At 45.1% G+C, this 15,685-nt stretch overlaps 1 protein-coding gene across 1 annotated transcript in view; it reads left to right on the forward strand.

Annotated features, from left to right (window-relative positions):
• Positions 1 to 618: 618 nt before the first annotated feature.
• The window catches only part of TTC34 (tetratricopeptide repeat domain 34), an 87,319-nt gene continuing 72,252 nt past the window's right edge, over positions 619 to 15,685 (forward strand). Inside the window, exons 1-2 of the mRNA XM_089661633.1 lie at positions 619 to 804; positions 9,498 to 11,165. Of these exons, the coding sequence (XP_089517759.1) occupies positions 9,568 to 11,165 (1,598 nt within the window). The 5' untranslated portion in view covers positions 619 to 804; positions 9,498 to 9,567. The remainder of the gene's footprint in view (positions 805 to 9,497; positions 11,166 to 15,685) is intronic.

The raw sequence follows: 15,685 nt of genomic DNA on the forward strand, positions 1-15,685 counted from the left end.
TTATGGCGCCAACAGTTTGCTCAGCACTTTACAATATAACGGGAGACAATACAGCAACAATACAGTTCAATACAAAAGGGAAAGGAGGGCCCTGATCCTGGGAGCTTACAATCTAGGAGGGAGGGGATAGTAAAATAAAAATAAAAAATAAAAATAAAAAAATATTTACGTTAAGATAAGCATAACGTAAATACAGTAAATAATAAAATAAATGCAACAAATAAAATAATACACTAAAATACATAAAACTATAGATACAAATGTTTGGGGGTTTTTTTTTTCATCTTTGCACGTGTGATTTTAAAATTAGAAGAAAATAAATACAAAAATAATATATTCAAATTTATAATAAATATTTTAAGGTTGCGCAATGTTGAAGTCTGAAACATGAGATCACTGGTTAGTCTTTTGTTGCAGATTCACACTTAAAATATAAACGCTTGAGACACTATAAATTAAAAAAAAAAAAAAAAAAAAAAAAAAAAAAAATTCCTGATTGTGTGACACAAAAGCTCCTCCATTGTCCCAGCAGAATTCTTCTGCAAGCAGTGGGGAGTGTTCAATACACCAGCTTGTACCGGTGTTTATGGTCACTATGGCAACCGAGCAGGGGGGAGGTGCCCAGCAGCTGCTGCCTGTAGTGAGCATTGTTCCATGTAGGCTATCAGAACCGATCTACCCAGAAGAACCATCGACAGTCCCTCTAATAAAAGTCCACATTGCAGCTGGATAGGGATCAGCACCCCCCCCTCCCCCTGGGCACCGGCCATGGAGCCTCACCACCAGCCTCCTAGTGATCTGCATGTGAGTAACAAATGGATACAATGTATCAGGATAATTCTTATTGTTTCCTGTTGCTGATTGGAGAAGTACTGGCATTGTTTTACTATTTTTTGTTTTTTTTTGTTGTTTTTTTCTGCTAGGCTAGTTGATCACTTTGCTGCGGGACCTTTAAGTAGCATGTTACCTAATATACTAGGATCATGCCATTAATCATTTGCCTTCCCGGGCAATTTTTTTTTATTTTTTTTGCGAGTAAAAATACACATTTTTTGCTAGAAAGTACTGTAACTCCCCCCCCCCCCTCCAAAAAAAACCCCAAAAATCTGAAAGAAATCCTAGAGAATAAAATGGCGGTTGTTGCAATTTTTTTTTTTTTTTTTTGCGTGTAAAAATCCGCATTTTTTGCTAGAAAGTACCGTAACTCCCCTCCCCCCCTCCAAAAAAAAAAAAAACAAAAATCTGAAAGAAACCGTAGAGAATAAAATGGTGGTTGTTGCAATTTTTTTTTTCATGTTGCACAATATTTGCTCAGCTATTACTAAAATATTTTCGGAAAAAAAAATTAATTTTAGAAATTTATTTTAGTGCAAATACAATATTATATAGGTAAGCGCTAGCCCTTTAAAACATATGCAACATACATGTAACATACAACGGTGAATATTAACATTAGAACACGCACAAAATAAGTGAATATGCACAAGAAGTAAATACGAAATACAATATTATACCTTTTTTTTTGGGGGGGGGGGTAAAATATAAAAGATGGGGCTGCGCTGAGTAAATACATACCAAACATGGTAAAGCAGAGTTCCACCCAAAAGGGGAAGCTCCGCTTGTCTGCCTCCTGCCCCCCTCCGCTGCCACATTTTGGCACCTTTTTGGGGGGGAGGGGGTACCTGGTTTTGACAGATACTCCCTCCCACTTCTGACTCAGTTCGCCACGGCGCCCCATCCTTCCCCCGCAGCCTTCTGGGACACATCACAGGTCACCGCTGGACCCCTGGACAGGTAAGTGCCCAAATATTAAAAGTCATCAGCTACAGTATTGGTAGCTGCTGATGTTAATTTTTTTTTGGGTGGGGGGGCTTTTTTGGGAGGGGGGGGGCTTTTTTTTGGGTAAAATTTTAAAGATGGGGCTGCGCTGAGTAAATAGATACCAAACATGGTAAAGCAGAGTTCCACCCAAAAGGGGAAGCTCCACTTGTCTGCCTCTCCCTCGCTGCCACATTTGGCACCTTTTTGGGGGGGAGGGGTACCTGGCTTAGTTCTCCGTGGCGCCCCTTCCTTCCCCCGAAACCTTCTCAGACACATCACAGGTCCTAGAAGACTGGGGCCCATTCACAAAGCACAACACATTTCACGCATGCGCAGTAGGAAACCGCCTGTGAAGTCACAAGGCTTCACTGCCGCTTTCCCTTAGTTAAGATGGCGGCGCCAACAGCCAACTGAAAAATCAGCTCGGGTGAGGACACCGCTGGACCCCTGGACAGGTAAATGCCCAAATATTAAAAGTCAGCAGCTACAGTATTGGTAGCTGCTGACTTTGAATTTTTTTTTTATTTTGGGGGGGGAGGGATTTTTTTTTTTTTAATATTTAAAAGATGGGGCTGCGCTGAGTAAATAGATACCAAACGTCTTAAGCGGATCTTCCCATTTTGGGTGGAACTCTACTTTAACATGTTTGGTATCTATTTACTCAGCGCAGCCCCATCTTTTAAATTTTACCAATAAAAAATAATCCCCCCCCCAAAAAAAAGGTGCCAAAATGTGGCAGTGGAGGGGGGCAGGAGACAGACAAGCGGATCTTCCCATTTTGGGTGGAACTCTGCTTAGTCTGTCTCCTGCCCCCCTCGACTGCCACACTTTGGCACCTTTTGTTTTGGGCGGGGGGTACCTGGTTTTGACAGGTACCTGCTCCCACTTTCGGCTCAGTTCGCCTCGGTGCCCCTTCCTTCCCCCGCAGCCTTCTCGGACAGATCACAGGTCCCAGAATATTGGGGCCCATTCACAAAGCACAGCACGTTTCGCGCAGTAACAAACCAGCTGTGAAGTCGCAAGACTTCACTGCCAGTTTCCCTTAGTCAAGATGGTGGCGCCAGCACCCGACAGCCGACTGAAGAGTCGGCTTGGGTGAGGACACCGCTGGATGCCTGGACAGGTAAGTGCCCAAATATTAAAAGTCAGCAGCTACAGTATTGGTAGCTGCTGACTTCAAATTTTTTCTTTGAAGGGGGGAGGGGTTTTTTTTGGGGGTAGAATTTAAAAGAAGGGGCTGCGCTGAGTAAATAGATACAAAACATGTTAAAGCAGAGTTCCACCAAAAATGGGAATATCCGCTTGTCTGCCTCCTGCCCCCCTCTGCTGCCACATTTTGGCACCTTTTTTTTGAGGAGGTACCTGGTTTTGACAGGTAACCGTTCCCACTTCCATCTCAGTTCGCCGCGGCGCCCCTTCCTTCCACCGCAACCCATTCACAAAGCACAACACGTTTCACGCATGCGCAGTAGGAAACTTCCTGTGAAGTCGCAAGGCTTTACTGCCAGTTTCCCTTAGTTAAGATGGCGGCACCAGCACCCGACAGCCGACTGAAGAATCAGCTCGGGTGAGGACACTGCTGGATGCCTAGACAGGTAAATGCCGCGGCACACTGACCTGGAAGTTCAGCCACCCCCCTCCTTACCCCCCGCGGCCTTCTGGGATACTTCACAGGCCCCAGAAGACTGGGGCCCATTCGCAAAGTGCAGCCTGTTTCGCACATGCGCAGCAGGAAACTGGCAGTGAAGCCTTGCAGCTTCGTTTCCCTTAGTCAAGATAGTCAAGATGGCGGCGCCAGCACCTGGTAGCCGACTGAAGGGGGGGGCTGGAGCCCTTCTTTAAGCACTAAAATTGCGCAAGTCCATGATATTTTGAAAAAACTGCAGCACCCAAAATTCTCCATAGGTGATGGGGTATCAGTTTATAGTTCACCATGAATTGTGGCCCTAGAATTATTGCTCTCGTTATTGCAACAATATCGCATGTGTGGTGTAATTGATGCCTGCAAACACGTACTTGACCGTAACTGCGTGTTTTACATCGGGCGTGAAGGGAGATGCGTTAATAAAAAAAAAAGTTTAAATTATTTTTATTTATTTAATACAATTCTCTTTTTTACATTTTTTTTATAATTATTTATTATTTTTTTTTATAACTTTATTGATATCACAAGGCAGCCCCCTATGTGATAGCATTGGCAGGTGACAGGTCCTCTTTATGGAGACATTGGGGGGTTATTAGGCCCCCCCCCAACGTCTCCCCTGCGCTCCAATGCAGCCAATCAAGTACAGATCGTGCTTGACTAGCTGCATCCTGTACAGGGGCGGACTGACAACTCATGGGGCCCCCGAGCAATAGGGGATCATGGGGCTCCTGTGTCCTTGCCTACACTCAAAGCACACCCAAAAAGCCTATAAAAGGTACCAGGGGCATTTCATAGGACCCCTTACTGACCCCGTTCCTTTGGGCAGTGCCCGAGTGCTCAAATGGTCAGTCCGCCCCTGATCCTGCATGACAGCGTAGTAGCTGCTGCTACCACAGTGTTCGCCGATGTCTTCTGCACAGTGAACATGGCGCTCACTCGGCACTGCCCCATTCACAGAACGCCTTCAATGATCCAATCACTATGTGATGTTCTTCAAAAGCATTTGGATTTTTCAGTTGAATACATTTTGATCCCGTCCTTGCAGATGATAGACATGATCATTCTTTAGGTCTTTCTTAGATTTGCGATTTTGAAAAAAAAAATCCCTGAATTTTCAGATGTTCACTCAATCGAATTGCCAGCTTTAGAGTTCAAATGTCCCGCTGACCTTAGTCCCCGGTCACATACCCCCCCTTATGTATTATACATGGAGATCATACCCCCCCCCTTATGTATTATACATGGAGATCATATCCCCCTTATGTATTATACATGGAGATCATATCCCCCCTTATGTATTATACATGGAGATCATATCCCCCCTTATGTATTATACATGGAGATCATATCCCCCCTTATGTATTATACATGGAGATCATATCCCCCCTTATGTATTATACATGGAGATCATATCCCCCTTATGTATTATACATGGAGATCATATCCCCCCTTATGTATTATACATGGAGATCATATCCCCCCTTATGTATTATACATGGAGATCATATCCCCCCTTATGTATTATACATGGAGATCATATCCCCCCCTATGTATTATACATGGAGATCATATCCCCCCTTATGTATTATACATGGAGATCATATCCCCCCCCTTATGTATTATACATGGAGATCATATCCCCCCCTTATGTATTATACATGGTGATCATACCCCCCCCCCCTCTGTATTATACATGGAGATCATATCCCCCCTTATGTATTATACATGGAGATCATATCCCCCCTTATGTATTATACATGGAGATAATATCCCCCCTTATGTATTATACATGGAGATCATATCCCCCTTATGTATTATACATGGAGATCATACCCCCCCTTATGTATTATACATGGAGATCATATCCCCCCTTATGTATTATACATGGAGATCATATCCCCTCTTATGTATTATACATGGAGATCATATCCCCCCTTATGTATTATACATGGAGATCATATCCCCCCTTATGTATTATACATGGAGATCATATCCCCCCCCCTTATGTATTATACATGGAGATCATATCCCCCCCTTATGTATTATACATGGTGATCATACCCCCCCCCCCCTTATGTATTATACATGGAGATCATATCCCCCCTTATGTATTATACAGTTGCAAGAAAAAGTATGTGAACCCCTTGGGATTACGTGGAGTTTTGCATGAATTGGGCATAAAATGTGCTCTGAACATCATCTAAGTCACAACAATAGAAGAACACAGTCTGCTGAACATAATACTACACAAACATTAGATGTTGCCATGGTTTAATTGCACATAACATGTAAACATTCACAGTGCAGGGAGGAAAAAGTATGTGAACCTTTGGACTTAATAACTGGTTGACCCTCCTTTGGCAGCAATAACCTCAACCAAACGTTTCCTGTAGTTGCAGATCAGACCTGCACAACGATCTGGAGTCATTTTGGACCACTCCTCTTCACAAAACTGTTTCAGTGTAGCAATATTGTTGGGATGTCTGGTGTGAATCGCTCTCTTAAGGTCATGCCACAGCATTTCAATGGGGTTGAGGTCAGGACTCTGACTGGGCCACTCCAGAAGGTGTATTCTGTGCTGTTGCAGCCATTGTTTTGTTGAATTACTTGTATGCTTTGGGTCATTGTCCTGTTGCATCACCCATCCTCTGCGGAGCTTCAGTTGGCGGACAGATGGTCGTACGTTTTCCTGCAAAATGTCTTGATAAACTCTGGAATTCATTTTCCCATCAATGACAACAATCCGTCCAGGCCCTGAGGCAGCAAAGCAGCCCCAAATCATGATGCTCCCTCCGCCATGTTTCACAGTGGGGATGAGGTTTTGATGTTGGTGTGCTGTGCCTTTTTTTCTCCACACATAGTGTTGTGTGTTCTTCCCAAACAACTCAATCTTGGTTTCATCTGTCCACAGTATATTTTGCCAGTAGTGCTGTGGAACATCCAGGTGCTCTTTTGCAAACTTCAAACGTGCTGCAATCTTCTTTTTGGACAGCAATGGCTTCCTCCGTGGTGTCCTCACATGTACTCCATTCTTGTTTAATGTTTTCCTTATTGTAGATGTGTCAACAAAAATGTTAGCATGTGCCAGAGATTTCTGTAGGTCTTTAGCTGACACTCTGGGATTCTTCTTTACCTCATGCAGCATTCTGCGCTGTGCTCTTGCAGTCATTTTTACAGGACGACCACGCCTAGGGAGAGTAGCAGCAGTGCTAAACTTTCTCCATTTGTAGACAGTCTGTCTTACCGTGGACACATGAACATCAAGGCTTTTGGAGATACTTTTGTAACCCTTTCCAGCTTCATGCAAGTCAACAATTCTTGATCGTAGGTCTTCTGAGAGCTCTTTTCTGCGAGGCATGGTTCACATCAGACAGTGCTTCTTGAAACCAGTAAACCCAAAACAGGTGTGTGTTTTTTAAGGGCAGGACAGCTGTCAGCAACACATCCAATATCATCACACTGATTGGAGTCAAGGTTGGCTCACTCCTGGCTCCAATTAGCTCTGGGAGAAGTCATTAAGCTAGGGCCTCACATACTTTTTCCTCCCTGCACTGTGAATGTTTACATGTTATGTGCAATTAAACCATGGCAACATCTAATGTTTGTGTAGTATTATGTTCAGCAGACTGTGTTCTTATATTGTTGTGACTTAGATGACGTTCAGAGCACATTTTATGCCCAATTCATGCAAAACTCCACGTAATCCCAAGGGGTTCACATACTTTTTCTTGCAACTGTATAATCCCCGACTCTATATCGTTTATAAATATATTAAAAAGTAACATCCCAACACTGAACCTTGGGGTACCCCACTAATAACACTGAACCTTGGGGTACACCCTGTGGCGTATTTAGGATTTATGCTGCCCTAGGCAACACAAAAATCCCCCCCTTCCCCGCAGAGAGAGCCTGACATTGACCAACAACACCCCTGCCCCCCTCCCCTTCAAGAAAGGCTTCCACTACCACCTCCCGCCATATACCAGCAAACCCCCTCCCCCGCAGCGCTAGAAAGAGAGACACTTGCAGCTCCAGACATCCCTGGGAACGAGAGTCGGGCTCTGCATACACTGTCAAGCAGTCCGCAGCCTCTCTTGGATCCCAGCTGCTCCCCGTGCTGTGTGTGTCTCTTCTTCTGTCCCTTCTTTTGGGTGGTGGTGCTGCCCCCCTGAAAAATGCCACCCTAGGCTAATGCCTTGTTTGTCTTGTGATAAATAAACTCTGTGTACCCCACTAATAACACTGAACCTTGGGGTACACCACTGACACCCGGAGACCACGCAGAGTATGAATCAGTAACCACTACTCTCTGAATACCATCTTTTAGCCAGTGTTCCATCCATTTACATACAGATTTTTCCAGCCTGTAGACTTTACCTTACATATTAGCCGTGTGTGGGGAACTGTGTCAAATGCTTTTGCAAAATCCAAGTATGCCACGTCCACAGCCACCCCTCTGTCCAAGTATACCAAGCCCACCGCCACCCCTCTGTCCAAGTATACCATGTCTACCGCCACCCCTCTATCCAAGTATACCATGTCCACCACCACCCCTCTGTCCAAGAATACCACGTCCACCCCACCCCTCTGTCCGAGTATACCATGTCCATCGCCACCCCTCTATCCAAATATACCACGCCCACCGCCACCCCTCTGTCCCAGTATACCACGTCCACCGCCACCCCTCTGTCCCAGTATACCACGTCCACCGCCACCCCTCTGTCCAAGTATACCACGTCCACCGACACCCCTCTGTCCAAGTATACCACATCCACTGCCACCCCTCTGTCCAAATATACCACATCCACAGCCACCTCTCTGTCCAACTATGCCACATCCACAGCCACCCCTCTGTCCAAGTATACCACGTCTACCGCCACCCCTCTGTCCAAGTATACCACGTCTACCGCCACCCCTCTGTCCAAGTATACCACGTCTACCGCCACCCCTCTGTCCAAGTATACCACGTCTACCGCCACCCCTCTGTCCAAGTATACCACGTCTACCGCCACCCCTCTGTCCAAGTATACCACGTCTACCGCCACCCCTCTGTCCAAGTATACCACGTCTACCGCCACCCCTCTGTCCAAGTATACCACGTCTACCGCCACCCCTCTGTCCAAGTATACCACGTCTACCGCCACCCCTCTGTCCAAGTATACCACGTCCACTGCCACCCCTCTGTCCAAGTATACCACATCCACTGCCACCCCTATGTCCAAGTATACCACGTCCACCGCCACCCCTCTGTCCAAGTATACCATGTCCACTGCCACCCCTCTGTCCAAGTATACCACGTCCACCGCCACCCCTCTGTCCCAGTATACCACATATACATCCACAGCCACCCCTCTGTCCCAGTATACCACGTCCACTGCCACCCCTCTGTCCAAGTATACCACGTCCACCGCCACCCCTCTGTCCCAGTATACCACATATACATCCACAGCCACCCCTCTGTCCAAGTATACCACATCCACAGCCACCCCTCTGTCCAAGTATACCACGTCCACAGCCACCCCTCTGTCCAAGTATACCACGTCCACAGCCACCCCTCTGTCCAAGTATACCACGTCCACAGCCACCCCTCTGTCCAAGTATACCACCTCCACAACCACCCTTCTGTCCAAGTATACCATATCCACAGCCACCCCTCTGTCCAAGTATACCACGTCCATAGCCACCCCTCTGTCCAAATATACCACGTCCACAGTGTCATGTATACACAAAGTACTTTTTGGGGTTTTTTTTAAGATTTTAAGTGAATAAAAACACAAAAAAACAAAAAAAATTTCAAACTGTCAACAATCAATAGATAAAGCTAACCAACAACCTCTGTAGTTCCCTTTTTAGGTTTGTGCTATCACTCCTACTTATAATTGAAGAATAGCGATGCCACACTTCTAAAATACATTGATTGTTTCAAAGACAGCAAATTCCGTCCACTGAAATTTAAAAAATATTCGATATCCCTTAGCAATGTTCCTCTATTGTTATATATTGTGATGTATTTTCCCTTTTTATTTTACAGGTCTGACTCCATATAAGCGAAGAATGAAGACCTTTTTCTATCCTTCTGCTTAGCTGACCATCCCCCGAAGATGTCTGGCCAGGACGTACCCAGCCAATTATGTCAACAGGCAAACCAACATCTCTCCCAAGAAGAATTCTCTTTGGCCGCTGCGTTCTTCATGGCAGCATTTAGCGGCAATGCACCCATTGCACTTCAAAGAGTCAAATCCCTGGATGATGGGCAGTACCGGGAAATTATCAATACTCTGGAGAACTGGTGTTTAGGGGATGCCGAAATACCAAAAATAAAGTGTGACGGCATGGCCATTGTGTCACTCAACCCTGGGATAGCAGCCGTGTTCCTTTATACGCTTTGCCCCAATAATTTTGCATCCTCTTTTTTCAAAGTGGGTATGTTCCTTAAAACTGGGCGCTACGAAGAGGTGGTGAGCAGGTGCAACTTGCTATTGAACGCCCACCCCCAGCATGCCTCAAAACTGTTGTTGACTCGAGGTCTGGCATGGATTCTGTCTGAAACCGACTCAAGAAACGGTGTTGTCGATTACGTTCAAGTGTTCTCCAAGGACAAGGATGAGGCCAAGCAATATATCTGCACAAAACAAAGAGAATATGTGCCTCAAGTCATTTGTGCTTTCCATGATTACATTTCCTCTTATGAAAATACCAACACTGAAGGAAATATTAAAGATACGCTCCACAATTGTTTCAGTTTTCTGGCTGCTTTGGCTCCCGGGGACCTCCAGATATGCAAGACCCAAGCAGCTTACTTATTTGAGGAATGTAAATTTGAAGAATGTATCGCTGTGTATTCTAGAGCCATCGAGGCCTTGTCTTTAGAAACCAAGATGAAAGAGGAGAAAATATCTTGTCTTCTAGTAGATCGGGCTGCAGCCTACTATTCTTTGGGTTGTAGGGCAAAAGAAATGGTACAAGATTTGGCCGAGGCCTTCAGGATCAGCCCAGTCCATGCCAGGAAAAGGTTTACAGAGATTTTTTCCAGCGCTGATGTTGCAAGGGTTATGGAGCGTTCCAAGACTTGTATTGAAATGGAGTTTGGGGACTATCGAGAAGCTGTTCGTGCTCATACGGAGCTCAGATCTGACATTGGTACGGACTTTCTTCTACCGATCATGCAAGCTTTGGAGTTTTTTATTCAGTGTTGCCCAAAGAGCAGACGTGAAATGAACATCCGACTGGCAGATTGTAAACTTTTAGCTGGAGATTTCCGAACTTGTCTGGATATCTGCAACCAGCTGATTAACTCAGAGAAGAAGACCTATCGGAACACCTTATATGTTCTACGAGGCTTTTGTCACTTCCACATCAATGAACATCAGCAGGCCTTGAACGACTTCAAGAAGATTATAGAGGATGAGTCGCCCCATCCATCCAGTTGCGTCAGGGCTCTTTGTGGGAGAGGGCTTGTCCGGATGATAAGTGGAAGCCCGTATCTGACCGCCCTGGACTACATTACAGCCTGCAAACTTAAACTGGATGAAACTTTCCTTACAACTAAAACCTATGTGCCATGGAACCAAAGAGGTCTCCTCTTTAAAGTGTTACAGGAAGAAGCTGAGAGGATGCTACACAATAAGCCCTCCTTTGAGACTAGGTACCCAAGCAGGAAAAAGATGGGAGAGCAAGATGGAGCCTCACCCAAGGAATGGTAATATTCTATAAATATGCTACATTACAGTTATATTATGGGCAATATATAGTCCTTTTAGTGGTAATTATACTCATATCAATCCTCAATGAAGAACATGATGCCTTTAGACATGGTCAGCAATGGAGGGAGCCTAGAGCAGCATTTACTCCAGAAAACATTTCAACCCTCCTATCCTATTTTATCTTTCTAAGAGGCAATTAGTATGTTGGATGCAGCATGCTGTCGTGGGCAGTAAGCACAAAGAATCCTGATTTGCCAAAAATAATGTATTGTAGAAATATTTCAACATTACAAATGGGCCCTGCAGGGAGGCTCACCCAACTGGGACCACATACAACATTGCAGCGTAGAGACAGCGGTATGTAGCCTCTGAGTTGCCTACAGCATCTGCCACAAGGAAAGTGCAGCCTGGCTAGTCCAACCCAAAGGGAAGCTTCCTGAGATGTTGGACGTAGTCCCTGCTCTCACCCTACTCCACCAGAACCTCTCCCTACCACTAGATCTGTCCCTGACAGATGGGTAACCTGTCCCTCTCCTAGCCACTCACAAAATGCGTGCCGAAACCCAGGGTCAGGGTCTTAAATAGACTGCTTGACCCAAGATGGCTGCCAGGGTCGCATGGGTCAAGAGCATGGGTCAAGAGTTTTTCTCTACTTCCTCTCCCATCTGAGCCTTTAAAAAAAAATAAAAAATGTTCCCCTCCTGCTTAAACTCAACATCTCCGCCTTGCCCCCTCTACTCCATTTCCCTGTTGGAGCCAAGAATCCAAGCTCCATGCAAGCTCCATGAAGTTTGGTGTTTGAGCTTACAGTACATAGCGGTAATAACATCACCATCAACCTCACAAGAAAACTGGAAATGTTCCTAAAAGAGGCTGCTTTCCCAGAAATAACAATTTGCCTATCATTTTATATGGAATTATTTATACATTGTTACAATATTCTGTAGCACTGACCCTTGAAAGATCCCGTAGGTTTGTCCCAGGTTCTCTTCCCAAACTAGTGTAATGGCAGCCTGGCACACAACGACAGTCACTCTTCTGGCTCAATAAACAGTCTAGACCAGCCTTTCTCAACCTTTTCAACACAAAGGAACCCTTGAACCAGGGGCGGACTGACAACTCATGGGGCCCCCAGGCAATAGGGGATCATGGGGCCTCTGTGTGCTTGCCCAAACTTAAAAAAGCCTATGAAAAAGGTACCAGGGGTATCTCATGGGGCCCCCTACTGACCCCGGGCCCTCGGGCAGTGCTCGAGTTTCCAAATGGTCAGTCCACCCCTGCCTTGAACTAACTTTCTGGTCTCAGGTAACCTCTGCTAAAAAATAACTATATCTACAACTCATGATACATTAGTGTGATGGTCATTGAGAAGAACACTCCTTACCATTGCGGTCATTGGGAAGAGCACCCCCCTTACAGATAGCTAGAAAGGTCAATGGTGTCAGTGGGAACTTATCTGAGAGGTAGAAATTGCTCATTGATCAAGGAATCCCTAGCAACCTCTGGAGGAACCCTGGTTGAGAAACCTGGATCTAAGGGTATCATTTGTGGATGCTTTATTGTAAGATGAACTTGGATAGGGTGCAGGAAGCTGTGGGGTACTCCAGTAACACTGCCAAAGCTTCCCAATACAGTCCCTCTAATAGTAGCTAAGAGAATGAGCAGCACTGAGACACCATAAGGTATGTCCCAATCCAACCAAGCTCTGGCACTGATGCACAAGGGATAGTAGTAGCACACAGTCACTAGGATCCTAGACTCAGGTCTGTACTCACAAATGTTCCTAGATACGTTGATGTCTCATTCCAATATCAGACAGTCATTTCTCCCACAAACTCTCCAGACCAGATACTCAGTGATGTCCCTGGATCAGCTTCAGATATTCTCAGAAAGATAGGTCACCCAACTCTAGAGTAACTGGGACCTTGATGGGCTCCTGTAAGAACTTCAGCTGCCTTCTCCTCCGACCCCTGACTATTTATGCACTCCCTTGCCACCTACTGGGTATCCTCTCCCATGGATTGGCCAGGCCACATCAATAATAAGGCTTTAGATCTGCCTCTTCCATCCCACTACATTCCACAGCCACTGAAGCCTAGAACAGCCCAAAATATTCACACGCCGTTCCAGTGATTACAGAGGAGCCAAAAAAACTAAAACTACCTGACCTTTCTAGCAACTAGTGATGGGCCAAACGCCTCCCTGTTCAGTTCGCGGTTGAATATCCGAACCTACAGAATGTTCGACCGCGAACATCTTGAGTATGCAGTAAGATACCGCTCAGTTACTGAAATCCGGCATGAGTTATATTATGAAGTCATTTTAGTAGTGAGACATTCATTCATGTTTCATCTGTCAGTGGGGTTCCCCGTTGACAGCTGAATGTAAACAGAATTGTCAGCATTGCCCAGCAATTACATTTTGTTTATAAAACGGTGTGGGTTCCCCCCTCCAACCATACCAATCCCTTTGGGTCTGGTATGGATTTTGAGGGGAACCCCCACAACAAAATTTGGTCCCTTATCCGAGCATGCAGCCTAGCAGGTCAGGAAAAAGAGGGGACAAGCAAGCGCCCCTCCCCATCCTGAACCATACCAGGCCACATGCCTTCAACCAGGCGGGGTGCTTTGGCGTGGGGGACTCCCCCCCAAAGCACCTTGTCCCCATGTTGATGGGGACAAGGGCCTCTTCCCCACAACTCTGGCCGGTGGTTGTGGGGGTCTGCGGGGGGCTTATTCGAATCTGGAAGACCCCTTTAATAAGGGGGCCCCCAGATCCCGCCCCCCCCATGGTACATGGTACCGCTACCCATTCACAAAAAAATATGCAGCGTAAAAAAGACAGGAGATAGTCTTTAACAAGTCCTTTATTAAAAATAAAAGTTAAAAAAATGTCCCCCGATGTAGATCCAACGTCAATCACGATGCCCCCCACCACCGCTGACCCAGAAAAAGAAAAACATTTTTAAGTTATTGGCTATAAAAGTGGTATGGGGACTCGGGTACTGCCCTGAGGGACATGAATCAGTGAATTGTTTTTTTCCAAAAAGTGCCATTTTTTAAGGGGCAGTCGTTTTTCATTGCTTAAAGTAAAAAAACAAAACAAAAATGAAACATTCCTTTAAATATCATGCCTTGGGGGGGGGGTCCCCTTAAACTACCTGCAAAGTGGAATTGTAAAATGTATAGAATCTGCTGGAGCAGGACTGAAATTTTTTTTTAAAAATGACACTTTTATAACCAGCGTTTTTTACAAAATATATGAAAAATATTTTTTAAATACATTTTCAAATATACTGTATGTCTTTAAAAAGGCAAATCTACATTTTTTGGAATACATTTACAAATATATGTTAACCTCCCTAGCGGTATTATTATTTCAGATTTTTGGTGCTCAAAGCGGTACTTTTTTTGCTTGGAAATATGTTTTTATTTATTGTAGGCCTGTAATTTTTAGGAATAACTCACTGAAATCTGTCCAAACAAGAGTCTAGTAAACATCCCGGGTATGTAACAATTTGAAACACAAAATCATAAATTATAATTTAATAAATAATCATAAAAAATAATAATATAATAATAATACATTTAATTCAATAATATAATCAAACCAAAAACACTGAAATGTGAAATATAGCGCCAAGTTCGCACATCGCTGAGCTCAGTCGCAGAATCGTTTTCAGTGTCTGATGATGAATTTCCCCCACCAATCATTATCACTCAATTCGTCAAGTGGTTCTGATTTACTATCGCTGTTCTCTAGCCGATCTAAAACTGCTTTTGACCTAAAGGGACGCTTTTTGGACGCCATGGACGTTTCTCAGTTTCCAGGCAGAAAGAACAGTAAAAATGCAGGCAGGGCGCCGGACAAAGCACTCGGGACAAAATGTATGTGAAATGGTTTGATACAGGAATGGAATACTATGTGATTTTAGTGTATTGAGTGAATGTCACTTTTTGTCATTTTTTAATTTCCCGCCGTTCCGTTCCCCGTAAGTCCCGACGTCGCAGGGAACGGAAGATGGATGCCAGCATCGGCCGGAGGACATGGCCGGGGACACTGCAGGGGGGACATCGCGGGAGTGCAGGACAAGGTAAGTGCAGGAGAGATCCCGGAGCAACGCTGCAGTGTATTCCCGAGTGTAGCTCGGGGGGGTTGCCGCTTGTGGTGCTGAAACTTTACCCCGATCTACAATCGGGAACAGGGGCGGACTGACCTTTCAGGCACTTGGGTACCGCCCGAGGGCCCGGGTTCAGTAGGGGGCCCCATGAGCTGCCCCTAGTACCTTTCATAGGCTTTTTTGGGTGTGGTTTGAGTGTGGGCGAAGACACAGGAGCCCCATGATTTCCTATTGCCCGGGGGCCCCATGAGTTGTCAGTCCGCCCCTGCTCGGGAATACCGCCAGGGGGGTTAAAATTATTTTTTTATATGTTGAAAAAAAATCTGAAGAATATATTTAAAAAACATATATTTAAAAAACATATTTTTCTTATAGTTTGTAATATATAGAAAACGC

The sequence above is a fragment of the Staurois parvus genome, unplaced genomic scaffold (genome assembly GCF_062004578.1).
Source record: "Staurois parvus isolate SC_StPar_1 unplaced genomic scaffold, SC_StPar_1.0 ptg001357l, whole genome shotgun sequence".
In the NCBI taxonomy this organism is placed as follows: Eukaryota; Metazoa; Chordata; class Amphibia; order Anura; family Ranidae; genus Staurois; species Staurois parvus.